The 19,977-nt window shown below is 46.0% G+C and overlaps 1 protein-coding gene across 1 annotated transcript in view; it reads right to left on the bottom strand.

Moving 5' to 3' along the window:
* Positions 1 to 15,778: 15,778 nt before the first annotated feature.
* The window catches only part of dph2 (diphthamide biosynthesis 2), a 33,058-nt gene continuing 28,859 nt past the window's right edge, over positions 15,779 to 19,977 (bottom strand). Inside the window, exon 7 of the mRNA XM_070886060.1 lies at positions 15,779 to 17,842. Coding sequence (XP_070742161.1) covers positions 17,718 to 17,842 — 125 coding nt within the window. The 3' untranslated portion in view covers positions 15,779 to 17,717. The remainder of the gene's footprint in view (positions 17,843 to 19,977) is intronic.

The raw sequence follows: 19,977 nt of genomic DNA, 5'->3' as shown, positions 1-19,977 counted from the left end.
TTATGGTCTTGGCCCTCCAAACTGTGGTCTAGGGTACACGTCGATTATGCAGACCCGTTCTTGGGTAAAGTGTTCCTTGTGGTTGTAGACGTGTTCTCCAAGTGGATTGAATGTGAGATAATGTCGGCTAGCACGTCCACTGCCACTACTGAAAGCCTGCGGGCCATGTTTGCCACTCACGGTTTACCCGATGTCCTGGTGAGCGACAACGGGCCATGTTTTACCAGTGCTGAGTTCAAAGAATTCATGACCCGTAATGGGATCAAACATGTCACATCTGCTCTGTTTAAACCAGCGTCCAAAGGTCAGGCAGAGAGAGCAGTGCAACCCATCAAGCAAGGCTTGAAGAGGATAACTGAAGGCTCACTGTAGACTCGCCTATCCCGAGTCCTGCTTAGCTACTGCACGAGACCCCACTCACTCCCTGGGATCCCATCTGCTGAACTGCTCATGAAAACAGCACTTAAGACAAAGCTCTTGTTAGTTGACCCTGATCTACATGAACAGGTAGAGAGCAGGCGGCTTCAACAAAGTGCATACCATGATCGCACAAATGTGTCACGTGAGATTGAAATCAATGATCCTGTATTTGTATTAAATTATGGACAAGGTCCCAAGTGGCTTCCCGGCACTGTCGTTGCCAAAGAGGGGAGCAGGGTGTTTCGGGTCAAACTTTCAAATGGACTCATTCACCGGAAACACTTGGACCAAATCAAACTCAGATTCATGGACTATCCTGAGCAACCCACCTTAGACCCTACCTTTTTTGATCCCCCAACATACACACCAGTGGCAACCGGCACCACGGTTGATCATGAAGCAGAACCCATCATTCACAGCAGCCCTGCAAGGCCCAACACACCAGGCAGCCCAGCAAGGCCAGCTGCACAGCAACCCAGCGAGGGCCCAACAAATAATTCAACAACACCAGCTTTCACACCAAGACGATCAACCAGGGCAAGAAGGGCCCCAGATCGACTCACGTTGTAAATCGTTACACTATTTACTTTGTGGGGTGTGTTGTTATATATGTGGACTTGCATTTACTCTGTACAGCCACCAGAGGGCTCATCCCCTGGAGTCCAAAGGGACCCCATAACCCCTTGGGAGCACAGGTATTTAAGGAGGCTTCACAGGTTGGAGAGGCACTCTGGAGACCTACAATAAAAGATTAAGGTCACACTTTACCTTGAGCTCACAATGTTCAGTCTGACTCTTTCTCCATACACAACAGCTAGACTTTTCACTTTTGTGTAGATCAGCCAAAAATGGGCTTTGTGATCGCCGGTGTAGCGCCCATTTTCAAAACCCTAACTTTCCATTTTTGAAAATGGGCGTTACCGCGAGCGATCTGAAATGGGCGTCAGCGTAAAATTTTTTTGACCTTCTGCCATAAAGTGTCGCCAACCATAGCAAAAGCATGGCAACACTTGTTTCCTGCATTTTAGGAGGTCAGGGGTCATCATTACATGCACATAAGAGGAGACAGAGAGAGAGGGAGCAGAGAGGGACTGAATGCATGTGTGGGTGTGATGTGTGCTTCTTTGGCTGTTGTGGGAGGCACAAGGGAGATTCACCAACAGCAAAAAGCCTACTAAGCACAAAAAAGATAGTTGGCAACGAGTTTTTGTGGAAAAAGTAATATTTAACATGGAAGGAATGGAGGAGGCGACCCAGCTGTGGAGACTGAGGACGCTGGCAAAAGCAGTGAGCTGGGAGAGGAACAATTGGGAGGATGCAAAAGAGCAAGGAGGTTCTCGGACGAGGCAAATGCCTCCCTCGTGCAGGAGGTTGAGTTACGCTGGGGTCAATTGACCCAGGGAGGGTGTGGGAAGCCCACCCCAAAGGCCTACCAGAAGATATGGGCCGAGATAGCCAAGGTGATCTCGTCGGCAACCAACGAGGTGCATGAGGGCAACCAATGCCACAAGCGATGGAACGGCCTTGTCGGATCCGCCAGAGTAAGTATTACATTTATTTACATGCACTTATATATTTATATAATTGGAATTGTAAGTATAATGAGTGATTAAAATCAGATGTGATGTCTTGCACTTATACCCGGGAAGGTTGTACTCAAAGCCTGTGGTCACGGTGTACATCTTTAGGTAAAGAATGATTGTTTTCATTATAATCATGATTACATCTGTCAGTTATGTGTTGTATCAGTCTCTGTGACAGTATATAGCAATGATCTAATGCCATGTTGTGTTGTTGTTACCCTTTACAGAAGAAGCTTTCGAGGAATAGGGCTGAGCAGAGGCGAACGGGTGGAGGGCCACCAGTCATCAACGACCTCACCAACATCGAGATGCGGGTGCTGGCACTAGTGGGTACCCAGTCCCGGTCGGCCACGCAAACAGCAGCAGAGCCTAATGTGATGCCACGTGAGTAAAGTATACACCATTGCATGATGTAAAGTCAATAGATGCCACACCCACTCATATCCGACCAATATTATATGATAGATGAATCATTAAATTCTTTTCTAAATAATGATGTCCTCATGAGAATCATTGCAATGCAGAATTTGGTGATGGTCATGAAATGTGATGTCTGTGATGATCTTGATAGCGGTGGTGCTTTTGTCGTGCATATGCTGCGTGCAGTGCTGGACTCACCTTGTGACCCTAGCACCCCCTTCTCCTCTAATAACCTCATTTGTGTTTTGCAGCTCAGCCAGCAGCGCGGCTCCATACGAGACCACCGAGCCCAGAAGGTGGGGGCGCGGGGCAGGACTCGCTGGACTCTCCTCCATCTGGTGCTGACGAGCCCCGATTCTCGCCCGTGCATCTGCTGGGTCCCTTCTCAAGGGATGACAGTGCCAACTTCAAGGAGCCTGCTTCCCAACCTCCAAAATCCATTCGATACCAATTACATCTAGAGCTCCTGCGGCCATTCCCACCTCCACTGTGGAGGTACCGGGCCCAAGCACCTGGCCACAGGGCACGCCAGGTGTCTCCAGGATGGCGATGAGCAAGCGGAGGTTGGTTCGACGTGGCAGGTCTGCTCCACATGCAGCAGATCTGAGTGGGGACATGGTACACTTGTCCAGGAGGTGTGTTGACATAGGTCAGCAGATCCAACAGACAATGGGGGGCATATCCCAACAGCTGGCCAGCATGTCCGCCACCATGACGGAGTATGTGCCACGGATGGCGGAGGCCCTGGAGCTGATAGCCAGGAACACTGGTGGCAGAGGCCTCCCAATGGTCCTGGAGCACGGCACTGCACCCCAAGGTGCCACACCCCTATTGCCAATGACACGAGAGCCAGGAGGAAGATCTTGCTTCTGGCCCGGAGGACGTTCCCACCTCGGGACCGTCCTTTCCCCTATCCATCCAAGCAGCAGTCTGCCATCATCCCCCCCAATGAAGCAGCGCCTGAGGAGCTCCTCGGCCAGGCGGCTTGCAGTCAGGAGGGGAAGGGGAAGAGGTAGCAGAGGGGAGGAGAAGCGGAGGCGGGTGGGCGGGGGGGAAGGAAAGCGAGGTGCATGGCCACAAATGTTGTCTTGGGCATATTTTAATGCTGTTGGTGCTATTTTGATGGGAGGGTCGGGGGAAGGGGCGAGGTAGCTACTTTGCTGGTTTGCATTTGTGTTCTGTGTTGCTGGAAATGGTGACCAATCGAATAATGTAAATGTGATAAATTTGTTGTGGGGCGGGGGTGGGTTGGGGTGATTTTTACAGTTATAATTATGATTTCACACAAAAGGTTGGATGAAATGTTTTTTATTTAACATAACCTTGTTTCACATTGTCTCAGATAGCTGCACCGTTACACACTGGTGATTCCTTAACATGAAAGGGTATAATTACACTTAACTTAAATCAACTTAAACTTTAACTGTCACCAAGGTGATGCACACAATTGATGTATGACCTGCACACCCAGCAGTGTTGCAGCTTTGTAAATAAAAACGTTCTTTCAGGCAAAGCGCTCATTTATGAGCTGCTGACGTAAGAGTCTTGCAGCTATGTAGCCACCACAGGCCCTTTCCTGCGGTCTAGAGGGGGGCGGGGCATGGTTTCAGCGGCAGCCTAATTGTCTGGTCCGAGGTCATCATCCACCTCCTCGACCTCATCTTCCTCTCTCTCTTGAGGTGGACCGGCAGTCCTTTCTGGTAATTCTCTCTCCTCCTGATAGCCAAGTTGTGCAGCATTGAGCACATCACCACGAATTGAGCTTCCTGATCAGGGTGGTATTGGAGCTCCCTTCCTGAGTGGTCCAGGCATCTAAAGCACTGCTTAAGCACTCCAATGGTTTCCTCGACGATATTGCGAGTGGCTCTGTGGCTCTCGTTGTATCGCTTCTCGGCTTCAGTGTGGGTGTCACACAGGGAGGTCATCAGCCAGGTGGTGAGGCCATATCCTTTATCACCAAGCATCCAGCATTGACCTTGTGGCTAACTGGTAAACATGTCAGATACAGTGTTCTTACGCAGGATGTGAGCATCATGGATGCTGCCGGAAATTTGTCATTCATTGCCATAATTATTTGCTAGTGGTCGACAGCGAGTTGCACAATCAGGAAGAGTAATTTTTTGGGCTTCCTAAAAACCTCTGCATCCTGAAAAGGTGCCCTTATCGTGATGTGCGTACAGTCTATTGCTCCTGCACCTTGGGGAAGGTAGCAATTCGGTAGAATCCTAAAACCCTCTCAGTCTGGAGCCTCCCTGGTCATGGGGAAGCTGATAAAGTCAATTCTGCATGCTTCAGTGACCTGTCTAATGCAGCAATGTGTGACATGCTGAGATATAGCGCAAATATCACCAGCTGAGGCCTGAAAGGAATCCGACACGTAGAACGACAGTGCTGCGGTGACCTTCACCTCATCCTGATGGTGCTGGAAGGCTACAGATCTGTCCTGATGAGCTGGCATATCTCACTGATAACCTCCTTGTGGAAGTGCAGTCTCCTAATGCAGGTGTTATCGGACAAGTTGAGGTAAGACCGCTTCTCCCTGTAAGTGTGGGGGATGTAAGATCTGGTCCCCCTCATCAGTCTGGCATGTCTTAGATTGGGCACGTAATGCTGTTGAATATATCTTCTGCCATTTCTAGTCTGCAGCATGTGCGTGGTCATCAAGACAGGCTGCGAAATGACAGGTCCCATTCCAATAACTATCAGTATTACACCGATTGTTCCAATCATCCACAGTATGAAAAGATGTTTGTTCAGTTGTTCACATCATCTTAAAAGACCTCCAGAGTACATCCAAACTCCCCCGAAGTTAAAGCAGAGCAGCCTTTTAAATTAAGTGACCTGTGATTTAGAAAATGGCGTCCATACCGCTGTGATTAGTTCAGGTGAGAGCAACTTTGTCACAGTGGTTTTTTGGGCGAACGATATTGGTGGCGAGATGTGTGCGAGGTGCTGAAAGTAACGCTGGGCGAACTTTTGGGCGTTAGTTTGGCAAATGTTATCCTTATGACAAAAAACAGTGGCCAGGGAGTATTGTTAAATATCGATGTTAATTACGTGCCGAAAATAACGCTGGGCGATATTATGGGTGTTGGTTTCGCCCATTCTGATCTTTCCATCCATAAAAAGTGGGTGGAAGGTATTATTTTTTATCGGCGTTACATACATGCCAAAAGTAACGCTCGACGACAAGTGACCGAGAAATGGGCATTACTTTCCATTTTGTGGCTAAATGGGCGATATATGAGCATTATTCCTCATTTCAGCGTTAAAATGGATGTTAAGTGGGCGGTATGCATGCAAAAATAATGGAAAATCTAGCCATTGGACTGTACAGTCACCTGAGAACTCACTTTTAGAGTGGAAGCAAGTCTTCCTCGATTTCAAGGAACTGCCTATGATGATAAGCCCCCTGCTTGTCAGAAGTCTCCATCGGTGTATTCTCTGCTTATACGTGGTAATGAATGTTACTGTCTGAATGCGCAGCTCAGCAACCAAAAGACGATTATCAGACATTTTCCAGTTGTTTCCTTTCACTTCCTAAAATGTTAAAATGTTCCAAAAGATTTTAATAGCAATAAAACCCTTGAACAGCAGTTACTAATGAGACTCAGCACTCAAGCAAAAGAAAAATGAAAATGATGTATGGATGTCATGAAAGAGGCGTTAAATGGAAGGGTGAGCTGAAAAGGATGACGGGCCTTTTCTTATTTTCATGTTTTATGTAATCGTGATTTTTTTTTTGCATTTATGAAAGTCCATTTTGTCTGCCTCTAGAGACAATTAAAACCCAAATGACTTTTGATTTCGAAATAATGACTTTCTCCTCATTAAGTTATCTTGGTTATTATACAGAAAGGTGAATTGGCTCCCACTGATCATATCATCACCCTAGGCAGTCTCTAAAAATCGAGGAAGACTTGCTTCCACTCTAAAAGTGAGTTCTCAGGTGACTGTACAGTCCAATACGGGAATTACAGTCTCTGTCAGAGGTGGGACAGACTGTCGTTGAAGGAAAGGGTGTGTGGGGAGTTTGGTTTGCCGCATGCTCCTTCCACTCTCTGCGCTTGGTTTCTGCATGCTTTTGGCGATGAGACTCGAGGTGCTCAGCGCCCTCCTGAATGCTCTTCCTCCACTTAGGGCGGTCTTGGGCCAGGGATTCCCAGCTGCCGGTGGGGATGTTGCACTTTATCAAGGAGGTTTTGAGGGTTGAAAACTTGAAAAGTTTCCTCTGCCCACCTGGGGCTCGCTTGCTGTGTAGAAGTTCCGAGTAGAGCACTTGCTTTGGGAGTGTCGTGTCGGGCATGCAGACGATGTGACCCACCCAATGGAGCTGGTCGAGTGTGGTCAGTGCTTCGATGCTGGGGATGTTGGCCTGATCAAGAACACTGATGTTGGTGCGTCTATCCTCCCAGTGGATTTGTAGGATCATGCGGAGGCAGTGCTGGTGGTACTTCTCTAGCGTTTTGAGGTGTCTACTGTATATGGTCCACATCTCTGAGCCATATAGGAGGGCGGGTATCACTACTGCCCTGTAGACCATAAGTTTGGTGCCAGATTTGAGGTCCCGATCTTCAAACACTCTTCCTCAGGTGACCAAAGGCTGCACTGGCGCACTGGAGGAAGTGTTGGACCTCATTGTCGATGTCTGCCCTTGCTGATAATAGGCTCCCAAGGTATGGAACATGGTCCACATTGTCCAAGGCCGTGCTGTGGATTTTTGATGACCGAGGGGCAGTGCTGTGTGGCGGGATCAGGATGGTGGAGGACCTTTGTCTTACGGATATTTAGTGTAAGGCCCATGCTTTTGTACGCCTCAGTGCAGATGCTGACGAAGGCTCGGCCTCTGAACGTGTGCAGATGCACGCGTCATCCACGTACTGTAGTTTGATGACAGAGGATGGGACAACCTTGGATCTAGCCTGGAGGCGACAAAGGTTGAACAGGTTCCCATTGGTTCTAAGTTTAGTTCCACTCCAACAGGGAGCTTGTTGAGAGTGAGATGGAGCATTGCAGCAAGGAAGATCGAGAAGAGCATTGGCACGATGACACAGCCCTGCTTGATCCCGGTCTGAACGTAGATTTGGTCTGTGGTGGATCCATTGCTCCGGATCACGGCTTGCATGTTGTCGTGGTGCAGGCGGAGGATGGTGATAAACTTTTGGGGGCAGCCGAAACGGAGGAGGATGCTCCATAGTCCCTCCATGTACAAGGGTTGGTGCTATTCCCTGCATTTCTCTTGCAGTTGTCGCGTCGTAAAGATCATGTCCATTGTACCCCTTAGTGGACGGAATCCACATTGTGACTCTGGGAGGAGTTCTTCAGCCACAGGGAGAAGGCGGTTGAGGAGGATTCCAGCGATGACTTTCCCAGTGACTGACAGCAGGGAGATTCCTCTGTAGTTGCCGCAATCGGACTTGTCCCCTTTTTTAAAGATGGTCATGGAAGATAGAAAATAGGTGCAGGAGTAGGCCATTCGGCCCTTCTAGCCTGCACTGCCATTCAATGAGTTCATGGCTGAAACATAGAAACATAGAAACATAGAAACATAGAAAATAGGTGCAGGAGTAGGCCATTCGGCCCTTCTAGCCTGCACCGCCATTCAATGAGTTCATGGCTGAACATGCAGTTTCAGTACCCCATTCCTGCTTTCTCGCCATACCCCTTGATCCCCCTAGTAGTAAGGACTTCATCTAATTCCTTTTTGAATATATTTAGTGAATTGGCTTCAACAACTTTCTGTGGTAGAAAATTCCACAGGTTCACCACTCTCTGGGTGAAGAAGTTTCTCCTCATCTTGGTCCTAAATGGCTTACCCCTTATCCTTAGACTGTGTCACCTGGTTCTGGACTTCCCCAACATTGGGAACATTCTTCCTGCATCTAACCTGTCTAAACCCATCAGAATTTTAAATGTTTCTATGAGGTCCCCTCTCATTCTTCTGAACTCCAGTGAATACAAGCCCAGTTGATCCAGTCTTTCTTGATAGGTCAGTCCCGCCATCCCAGGAATCAGTCTGGTAAACCTTCGCTGCACTCCCTCAATAGCAAGAATGTCCTTCCTCAAGTTAGGAGACCAAAACTGTACACAATACTCCAGGTGTGGCCTCACCAAGGCCCTGTACAACTGTAGCAACACCTCCCTGCCCCTGTACTTAAATCCCCTCGCTATGAAGGCCAATTTGCTTTCTTAACCGCCTTCTGTACCTGCATGCCAACCTTCAATGACTGATGTACCATGACACCCAGGTCTCGTTGCACCTCCCCTTTTCCTAATCTGTCACCATTCAGATAATAGTCTATCTCTCTGTTTTTACCACCAAAGTGGATAACCTCACATTTATCCACATTATACTTCATCTGCCATGCATTTGCCCACTCACCTAACCTATCCAAGTCGCTCTGCAGCCTCATAGCATCCTCCTCGCAGCTCACACTGCCACCCAACTTAGTGTCATCCGCAAATTTGGAGATACTACATTTAATCCCCTCATCTAAATCATTAATGTACAGTGTAAACAGCTGGGGCCCCAGCACAGAACCTTGCGGTACCCCACTAGTCACTGTCTGCCATTCTGAAAAGTCTCCATTTACTCCTACTCTTTGCTTCCTGTCTGACAACCAGTTCTCAATCTATGTCAGCACACTACCCCCAATCCCATGTGCTTTAACTTTGCACATTAATCTCTTGTGTGGGACCTTGTCGAAAGCCTTCTGAAAGTCCAAATACACCACATCAACTGGTTCTCCCTTGTCCACTCTACTGGAAACATCCTCAAAAAATTCCAGAAGATTTGTCAAGCATGATTTCCCTTTCACAAATCCATGCTGACTTGGACCTATCATGTCACCTCTTTCCAAATGCACTGCTATGACATCCTTAACAATTGATTCCATCATTTTACCCACTACCGATGTCAGGCTGACTGGTCTATAATTCCCTGTTTTCTCTCTCCCTCCTTTTTTAAAAAGTGGGGTTACATTGGCTACCCTTCACTCGATAGGAACTGATCCAGAGTCAATGGAATGTTGGAAAATGACTGTCAATGCATCCGCTATTTCCAAGGCCACCTCCTTAAGTACTCTGGGATGCAGTCCATCAGGCCCTGGGGATTTATCGGCCTTCAATCCCATCAATTTCCCCAACACAATTTCCCGACTAATAAAGATTTCCCTCAGTTCCTCCTCCTTACTAGACCCTCTGACCCCTTTTATATCCGGAAGGTTGTTTGTGTCCTCCTTAGTGAATACCGAACCAAAGTACTTGTTCAATTGGTCCGCCATTTCTTTGTTCCCCGTTTTGACTTCCCCTGATTCTGACTGCAGGGGACCTACATTTGTCTTTACTAACCTTTTTCTCTTTACATATCTATAGAAACTTTTGCAATCCGCCTTAATGTTCCCTGCAAGCTTCTTCTCGTACTCCATTTTCCCTGCCCTAATCAAACCCTTTGTTCTCCTCTGCTGAGTTCTAAATTTCTCCCAGTCCCCGGGTTCGCTGCTATTTCTGGCCAATTTGTATGCCACTTCCTTGGCTTTCATACTATCCCTGATTTCCCTTGATAGCCATGGTTGAGCCACCTTCCCTTTTTTATTTTTACGCCAGACAGGGATGTACAATTGTTGTAGTTCATCCATGCGGTCTCTAAATGTCTGCCATTGCCCATCCACAATCAACCCCTTAAGTATCATTCGCCAATCTATCCTAGCCAATTCACGCCTCATACCTTCAAAGTTAGCCTTCTTTAAGTTCTGGACCATGGTCTCTGAATTAACTGTTTCATTCTCCATCCTAATGCAGAATTCCACCATATTATGGTCACTCTTCCCCAAGGGGCCTCGCACAACGAGATTGCTAATTAATCCTCTCTCATTACACAACACCCAGTCTAAGATGACCTCCCCCCTAGTTGGTTCCTTGACATATTGGTCTAGAAAACCATCCCTTATGCACTCCAGGAAATCCTCCTCCACCGTATTGCTTCCAGTTTGGTTAGCCCAATCTATGTGCATATTAAAGTCACCCACATGCAACTTCAGTACCCCCTAGATGATTAAGGCATCTCTGAGATCCCGGCATGCTCTCCTCCTTCCAGATAAGAGAGATGAGGTCATGCATTCGTGCCAATAGTGCCTCTCAGCTATACTTTAGTGACTCAGTGGAGATTCCATCTGCTCCTGATGCCTTGTTGTTCTTGAGCTGATGGATGGTCTTTTCTATCTCGTGTAGGGCTGGGGTTTTGCTGAGATGGTGGTGGATAGCATGCTGAGAGATGGAGGATACTCATGTCAAACTGATCCTCCTCGGCAACTTCAACTCCAGAGTTGGTAAGGATACAGACCTCTGGGGAGGCATGATCAGCAGAGAGGGGTAGGGAAAACCAACTCCAGCTCCTGACAAAATGCTTAGAACATGTCCTTGTCATCACCAACACCTTGTTCCGCCAGAGGGACAAGTACAAGGCATCGTGGCAATACCCTCGCTCCAAACACTGGCACCTGCTTGACTATGTCATCGTCCGAGTGAGGAACCGCAAGGACGTGCGTATCACCTGTGCCATGACAGGAGTCAATGACTGCTGGATGGACCATCTCCTAATCCGTTCCATCATCAACATTAAAATAGCCCCAAAGTGGCAACGGCAACAGAAACAATGCTGTAGAAAAATCAACATCAGGTCACTCAAAGACCCAGTTAAGAGAGCCCTATACAGCCAGCACCTCACTGCCAACCTGGTAACCCTCAATGACCCCGAGATGCAGAGTGCCCACAGCGCCTGGTCTGCTCTCCTGGCCACCATAACCAGCGCCTGTGAAGAGACGCTCAGTCATTCAACCAGGAAACACCAAAAATGGTTTGATGAGAATGACCAGGAGATCCAGAAGCTAATAAACCACAAGCGCAGGGCATTTCTGAACTTAAAGCAGCAACCCAATTCGGGTCAGCAAAGCAGCTCTACAGACGGCTCAAGGCCGAGGTCCAGCAAAAAATCCGTGACCTAAGGAATAGATGGTGGGTGGAGAAAGCACAAGAGATCCAGCAGCTGGCCAACGGCCATGACATGCGAGGATTCTTCACCACAGTTAATTCCACCTATGGCCCAAGCACCCAAGGCCCCTCCTCACTGCTGATCAAGAACGGGAAGACACTCATTAAGGACACCGAGGCAGTCAAGGCCTGCTGGAAGGAGCACTTCGAAGATCTCCTTAATCGAGACGCTGCCTTTGACATAAGCATCCTCGACTCTATCCTGCAGGGATCATACATACTTCTGCTGTCCAGAATATCGCTGACGGAGCTTGGAAGTATGCCTTTAATTGTATTGTGTTGCAGAACCGAACAAGGCAAAAAAACTTTAAATATCTGGACAAAAAATATAGGAACCGAAATTCGGAGTCTCAGAAAGACCCGTTTCTGTCCGTTTGCGGTGGCCATACGGCGGAATACCGTGGCCGCTACTTTGTCTCAGCTATTTACAATCTATATCAATGACTTAGATGAGGGAACCGAGTGTAATTTATCCAAGTTTGTTGACGATGCAAAGCTCGGTAGGAAAGTACGGTGTGAAGAGGATGCAGAGGCTGCAAAGGGATATAAACAGGTTAAGTGAGTGGGCAAGAACTTGGCAGATAGAATATAATGTGAAGAACTGTGTAGTTATCCACTTTGGTAGGAAAAATAGAAAAGCAGAGTATATTTTCATTGAAACGTATAAAATTCTTAAGGGGCTTGACAGTGTAGATGCTGGGTGGATGATTCCCCTGGCTGGGGACTGTAGAACTAACGGTCACAGTCTCAGAATAAGGGGTCGGCTATTCAGGACTGAGATGGGAAGAAATTTCTTCATTCAAAGGGTTGTGAATCTTTGAAATTCTCTACCCCACTGGGTTGTGGATGTTCAGTCGGTGAGTATCTTCAAGACACAGAGATCAATAGATTTTTGAATACTAATGTAACCAAGGGATATGGGGATCATGCAGGAAGGTGGAGTTGAGGTCAAAGATCAGCCATGATCTTATTGAATGGCAGAGCAGTTCCCAAAGGGCTGAATGGCCTTCTCCTGCTCCTTTTTCTTATGTTCTTACGTACTTTTATGCTGCATGTCTGATTTATATTCAAGCTCATTTTCTTCCTTCTTCAAGACAAGGCAGAAGGCACCCTGTGTGTGAAAATCAACTTTGTTCCCAGAACAAAATAACTGGAAAGTCACCCTCCTGGGTCAATAATAACAGCACTATCACTGCCGATGTTAGCACATGACAGGTAGACAAGATGATAAATTAAATTTGACAAGTAATGGCTCCAGTTTGAGGGAAGCTTATTATCTTCACTTTGGTGGTATAGAGAAACAAATTGGAAATGTTTCGATAAATGACAGATGAGGATGCACATTCGCAGACGCCATCAGTTAGGTGATAACAACAGCAACTCTACAATTATTTTGTTTCGTGTTTTTTTAAAAACATTGTCAGTCACCTCACTTTTTTCACAAGAATGATCAATGATTTATCCAATTAAAAGTTTGCAGCAACAAAGTTTAGAAAAGATTTAAAGTGTTTCTCTTATTCCTGTAGATTTTGAGCTCCTTCTACTCGGTACCAACGTTTACCTATTCTCAGAAAACCACCTGTACTGCACCAATCTAATAGTCCCACTTGCCATGTCAGCAATCTGATTGAGATTGCTAACTTAATGCCAATTAGAATCAAATGTTGGGCAGTTTGGGGATGCACCCAGAAACTTGGCTGGAGATTGCTGTGTATTGCTAGGACCCAAACAAGCAAAAGAGAGAACACTTTCATCTTTGGTCCTGATCCTAACAGTTTGCCAGGATCGCACATGCTGACGACTTCCAATGCTGACCCTTGCTAGAATTGGCAGAATCTAATTAACATGAGGCCATTGTATTTCTAGCACCCACCGGCCCTATGTTGCTGGAAAATCTGACTCTCCAACCTCTCAGCATCTACCCTGCCAATCCTCCTCAGAGTCTTATGTTTCAATTAGATCACCCCTCATTCGTCTAAACTCCAGAGTATAGGCCCAATCTACTCATTCTCTCCTCAAAGGGCAACCCTCTCATCACAGAAATCAATCTATTGAACCGTTGTTGTACCACCTCTAAGGCATGTATGTCCTTTCTCAGATTACTAGACAAAAACTATACACAGTACACCAGGTGTGATCTCACCAAGGCCCTGTACAATTGTAGCAAGACTTCCTGGGGTAGAAATTCAGGTCTGCCCGAAACGGGTCGCACCGACCGCTTTTGGTGTGTTTCCTCCATCACGTTGGATGAGGTGGCCTCTTGTGCGAAATTCAGCTGTCATTTTTTTTCGAGATTGCCAGTAGTTGGTCATAATGGGGGCGGTAGTGCGGCGGTGAGCACACTACAGTGGCGGAAGTGGAGGCGAGACGGAGTCTCTGCTGTTGTCAGTCATCAGCTTAGCGTTAATGACGTCATGACGTTTGTGCGTCACGTCTCTTCTCTTCACTTAAAAGGGGGAGCTGCTGCAAACTCTGTGATTCTTTTATTAGGGCCACTGGGGCACCAGGGAGGGTTTCGGCTGGGCCAGCGGCCTGGCATCCAAGAGGGATTGCCAAGCTGTCTGTTGGCGGCCCGGCTGACCACGGGGGCATAATTGTTGTACAAAAAAACATGCCGCTCACGGCCGTGGGCCCTCCCCTTGAATGGCCACTGCACAGCCATGTCGCACACACAGCGAACACAGTGCACTGATAGAAATAACTGTCGGGGGCCCCATGATTTTTGTAGCTGAATTTGGATTGAGGTGTGAGAGATGGGCGGTGCGCGCTTTTATGATGCGCTTGAGGGGTCGGCAGCAGCGGGCAGAAGTGGGGATCACCGGTAAAAGCACCTAGGAGAATTTCACGAGCAGCAGCCATTCGACTCCGCCACGTGACCACCACTTTCCGGCGATAAGAGGGAGGCTGAACTTCGGCTCCCCTTACTCTTGTACTCCAACCCCCTTGCAATAAAGGCCAACCTGCCATTTGCCTTCCTAACTGCTTGCTGTACCTACATGCTAACTTTGAGTTTCCTGTACAAGGATACCTAAATCTCTCTGAACAGCAACATTTAATAGTTTCTGACCATTTAAAAAGTATTTTGTTTTTCTATTCTTCCTACCAAAGTAAATAACAATCACATTTCCCCACATTATACTCCAAATGATGCCAAATTGCCCACTTACTTAACCTGTCTATATCCCTTTGCAGGCTCTTTGTGTCCTCCTCACGACTTATGCTCATGTCTAATTACTCTTTGCTCAGCTGACTGCGTGAAGGTTCTTATATTCTTTCTAGTGGGTTCCTTCACATTTTTCCCGACATAATTTGTAAGTTTTTAAAAAAACTTATTTCTCCTTGTATTTTCTTACTAATTCATTTTGGATCACATTTCTTAAATCTGTGTTTAAGTCTTTGGTGTGTCTTATCCTGCATGCTAGGTAGAATACCCCTAAAAGGCATATGAGTTAATACTCTTTGGCCTACGATTTTTTGTTAGTTTGTTTCCCCGTCTAAATCCCTAAATTGGGTACCAACAAATACTCTTCGATTCCAAATGGCTATAGACAATTCTACCATATTCAGAGCAATACCTGACTCCTCACAAAAGGGATGTTTGTATGAATGTAACTATTAATCTATCAGATGTGTGTTGAAACGTATAAGATTGTGAGGGGGCTTATCAGGATAGATGCAGAGTGGATGCTTCCTCTCGTGGGGGAATCTAGAACTAGGGGGCATCGTTTCAGAATAAGGGGTCGCCCATTTAAAACAAAATGAGGAAGAATTTCTTCTCGCAGAGAGTCATAAATCTTTGGAATTCTCTACCCCAGAGTGAGGTGGAGACTGGGTCATTGAATATATTTAAGGTGGAGATAGACAGATTTTTGAATGATAAGGGAGTCAAGGGTTATGGGAACGGACAGGGAAGTGGAGTTGAGGCCAAGATCAGATCAGCATGATCTTATTGAATGGCGGAGCAGGCTCGAGGGGCCTAATGGCCTATTCCTGCTCCTATTTCTTTCTTATGATCTTATGATACAATGAAAACCCTAAACTATAATTTGCCCCACACCCGCATCCCCATGCAATCCAATATTAATTTTCTTCAGAATTAAAGCTGGCATAAAATCCAGACTAATTTGCAGTCCTGAGGGGGTAACAGGCAGATGTACTCAGGAAATTCACAAGAAACATAATGGGAGATCAACTAGGCTGCTTAAATGTTTCCTCCCATTTCACAAGCTTAAAACAGTGGCAGCAAAAGTCAGATGCCGTGGGTAGACAAGTACTGCAGTATAAAAAACATTCGCAAAGTCTAGAAATAAATTACAGCCGAATAGCAGACGTTGTTTATTGATTCAGTATAATTTCAGACACTAATAAAATGTTACAAGTGAAAGTTGTAGTAAGGCATCCCAGCATTTAGTCTTCAAACTGGAACATTATTACCATTCGATAATATCTATAATGTGTCCCTGGGTCAAACAAACGTCAGTTATCACAAGAGTTAAAAAATGGACTGTAGTCAAGATGGGATAGAAGTACATAAAAAACGTTTTTTCCGACGGAAAACCTGTTAAATCCATACACATGCGGTCAGCTTCAACGTGTATGGACAAGATCCAGACCTACCTCTTTACCACTTTCCTCAATTACACAACTGTCTCCAGGCTGTCATTAAATCAAGGATGAGCCAGAACATCCTACAATTGCACACTGGGAAGATCAAAGAGATCATTTTCAGCCCCTGCCAAACCTGGACACTTTTTCAATCAACTCAATCCCCCTCCTTCACTACTCACAGGCTGAATCACTTGACCACTTACTTTCATCTCAACACCATTACTTGTCTCCACCTCTCCAACTTACGTCCACTGTCACCAAAACACTTATCCATCCCTCCCTATCTCTGTAATCTCTTTCAGCCTCACAACCCCACAAGATGTCTGCATTCCTCAAATTCTGCCCTCTTGAGCATCCCTGATTAAAACTGCTCAACCATCGGTGGCCATGCCTTCAGCTGCTTGGGCCCCAAGCTCTGGAACTCCCTCCCTAAACCTCTCCACCTCTCTTTCCTCCTTTAAAACGCTCCTTAAAACCTACCTCTTTCTGCCGCAATTTCTTATGTAGCTCGGTATCAAATGTATCTGTTTTGTTTTATGACACTGCTGTGAAGTGCCTTGGGACATGTTACTACGTTAAAGGCGCTATATAAATAAAAGTTGCTGTTGTTGTTCATTGCCTTTAGACTCAATTTCACAATGCCCTCATTGCAAGTCTCACAAACCCTACATCTATAAAACTTTAAATCATCCAACCAGCTACATCCTACCCTACCCTTGCTGACATGCATTGGCTCCCCTTGTTCCAATGGATTGAATTTTAAATCCTGGTCTATAAATCTCTCCATAGCCTCGCCCCTCACCTTCTCCAGATCTATGTCGCTCTGTCTCCAGCCTCCTGTGCAACCACCCTCCGTCTGTTCAATCTTCAGTTGGCAGAGCCCAGACAGCTTGGGTCTACACTTCACAACTTCGGCCTCCCTTCCTTTAAACGGCTTTTAAAACTCACCCCACCAGTGAAAACTCTTTTACAAAACCTTGAATCCTTCCACAAAGCTTCAACATCTGCTTCTTTTCTCCTTTAAAGCACTTTGGACACTTTTCTGTGTTAAGGGCACCACACAAGTCCAGGTTGCTTCTAAATATGTGACAATGATGCAGGTTAGAAAGTAGCTATGGAGTTATTAGAAATCAAAGCTCGCCTTTCCATCAAGAGACCCAGCATGGCATGGTCAGTATCCACACAATTGTACCCTCTTCCAAACTTTCCAGAAAGCTGCTTCCCTTTTGATGAATGGCAGAGCATCATACAACAGTTGCACAGTTCTGTCCATGTTAAGTGGGACATCGATGAATTCCCTCATCTTTGAACCTTTTGGTTGGGTAATTACTATGAAGAATAACAAAACATTTACAATTTCTGGCAAGGCAGCAGCGCCCCCTCAGGATTCAGAGAATGTTGAGTTTTCTCATGGTTCTTGAGCTGGCTCAATCACACGGTATTTTACTGCCCGGTCACATGCTCATCAAAACAATTCAAATCCGCAGCCTAAAATATCAGGCAAGTGATAAAGACATTTAATGGAATGTTAGAGACAGATTTTCTTTTTAAATGTGACCATCTTTAATAAATATTTCTCGTTGTCCATCTGTTTGCTCATTTGCTCAACAATTGACAACTTCCAGTGCTCCAGTTTCTTCAACTAGTGCCCTCTTCTTCATAGGCAATCGCAATCCCCTTCCGCCCTTCCACTGCTTTTGACACAGGTGTCTCCCCACGTTTCTGCTCCAGTCCCTGCCAGCTCCTAGTTGCTAAGAACGAGGCTGTAAAATAAGTACTTTTCATGTCAGTGCTGCAGACTATAGAACGAGAAAGAAGACAGAATAAATAATGACAATCTGGGATTGAGTAACAGACTAGCCTAATGGAAGGATTCAAATGGTTTATTTATAGAATGCATGTCTGGGGATGATTAAAAGACTAATCAAATCAAGCAGCACAGACAAGTTACAATTAAAACCATGAAACTCTTTTAGGGGAATTAAAACCATGAATACATGGGAGTGAGCTGCAAGCTGGAATCTAATGAAGGAGCTAAGATGGTTTATATAGACAATAGTACTGATGAGGCAGCGATTATTTCAGCTATTCAGATGACCCAAGTAATACATTTGAATATTATTTATAATATGGTAATCTATTTCTTTAATGCTCAAAAATGTTCAGAAGAGGATTAAACAGAATTCCCTTGATGGCTCACTGGTTAAATGCACACTATGGTCCTAAATGAAACAGCGGGAACAGTTGCATAGTGGTTATGTTACTGGACTAGTAATCCTGAGGCCCGGACTAATAATCTATGGCAAGATTTCAAATCCCACCATGGCAACTGGGGAATTAAATTCAGTTAATTAAATAAATCTGGAATAAATGGCTAGTATCAGTAATGGTGACCATGAAACCTCCGGATTGTTATAAAAACCCATCTGGTTCATTAATGTCCTTTAGGGAAGGAAATCTACAGTCCTTACCTAGACTGGCCAATGTGTGACTCCAGACCCACAACAATGTGGTTGACTCTTCACTGGCCACTAAGTTGTAGAATCATAGAATGGTTACAGCACAGGAGGAGGCCATTTGGCCCGTCAAGCCCGTGCCTGCTCTCTGCAAGAGCACTTCAGCTAGTCCCACTCCCCTGCCCTTTCTCTGTAGCCCTGAAATTTTTTTTCCTTCAGATATTTATCTAATTCCCTTTTTAAAGCCACAACTGAATCTGCCTCCACCACCCTTGCAGGCAGTGCATTCCAGATCCTAACCACTCACTGCGTAAAAAAAGTTTTTCCTCATGTCATCTTTGGATCTTCTGCCAATCACCTTAAGTCTGTGCCCTCTGGTTCTCAACGCTTCCACCAATGGGAACAGTTTCTCTCTATCTATTCTGTTTAGACGCCTCATGATGTTGAACACCTCTATCAAATCTCCTCTCAATCTTCTCTGCTCGAAGGAGAACAACCTCAGCCTCTCCACGTAACTGATGTCCCTGATCCCTGGAACCATTCTTGTAAATCTTTTCTGCACCCTTTCTAAAGCCATCATATCCTTCCCAAAGTGATGTCCAGAATTGAACAATACTCCAGTTGTGGCCAAACTAGTGTTTCATACAGGTTTATCATAATTTCCTTGTTTTTGTACTCTATACCTCTATTTTTAAAGCCCAGAATCCCATAAGCTTTTTTAAAATCGCTTTCTCAAACTGTCCTGTCACCTTCAACGATTTGTGCACATAAAGCCCCAGGTCTCTCTGTTCCTGCACCCCCTTTCGAATTGTACCATTTAGTTTATATTGCCTCTCCTCGTTTGTCCTATCAAAATATATCACTTCGTTGTAACAAACCGCTACAAGAAATAATAATAAAAAAACAGACTGACCACCCAGCACCAGCTTCGGACACGACAAGGGCACATGTAGCCCAGTCAGATCCAGCAAAGTCCTCCTCACCAACATCTGGGTACTTGTGCAAAAATTGGGAGAGCTGTCCCACAAACTAGTCAAGCAACAGCCTGACATAGTCATACTCGCATAATCGTACCTTTCAGCCAATGTCCCAAACTCGTCCATCACCATCCCTGGGTAAGTCCTGTCCAACAGGCAGGACAGACTCACCAGAGGTGGCAGCACAGTGGCATACAATCAGGAGGGAGTGGCCCTAAGAGTCCTCAACATTGACTCTGGACCTCATGAAGTCTCATGGCTTCAGGTCAAGCATGGGCAAGGAAACCTCCTACTGATTACCACCTACCGCGCTCCCTCAGCTGATGAATCAGTACTCCTCCATATTGAACACCACTTTGAAGAAGCACTGAGGATAGTAATGGGAACAGAATGTACTTTGGGTGGGGGACTTCAATGTCCATCACCAAGAGTGGCTCGGTAGCACCACTATTGACCGAGCCCTGA

Source organism: Pristiophorus japonicus, chromosome 8 (genome assembly GCF_044704955.1).
Source record: "Pristiophorus japonicus isolate sPriJap1 chromosome 8, sPriJap1.hap1, whole genome shotgun sequence".
In the NCBI taxonomy this organism is placed as follows: domain Eukaryota; kingdom Metazoa; phylum Chordata; class Chondrichthyes; family Pristiophoridae; genus Pristiophorus; species Pristiophorus japonicus.
This window is presented reverse-complemented; position numbering and strand designations above follow the sequence as displayed.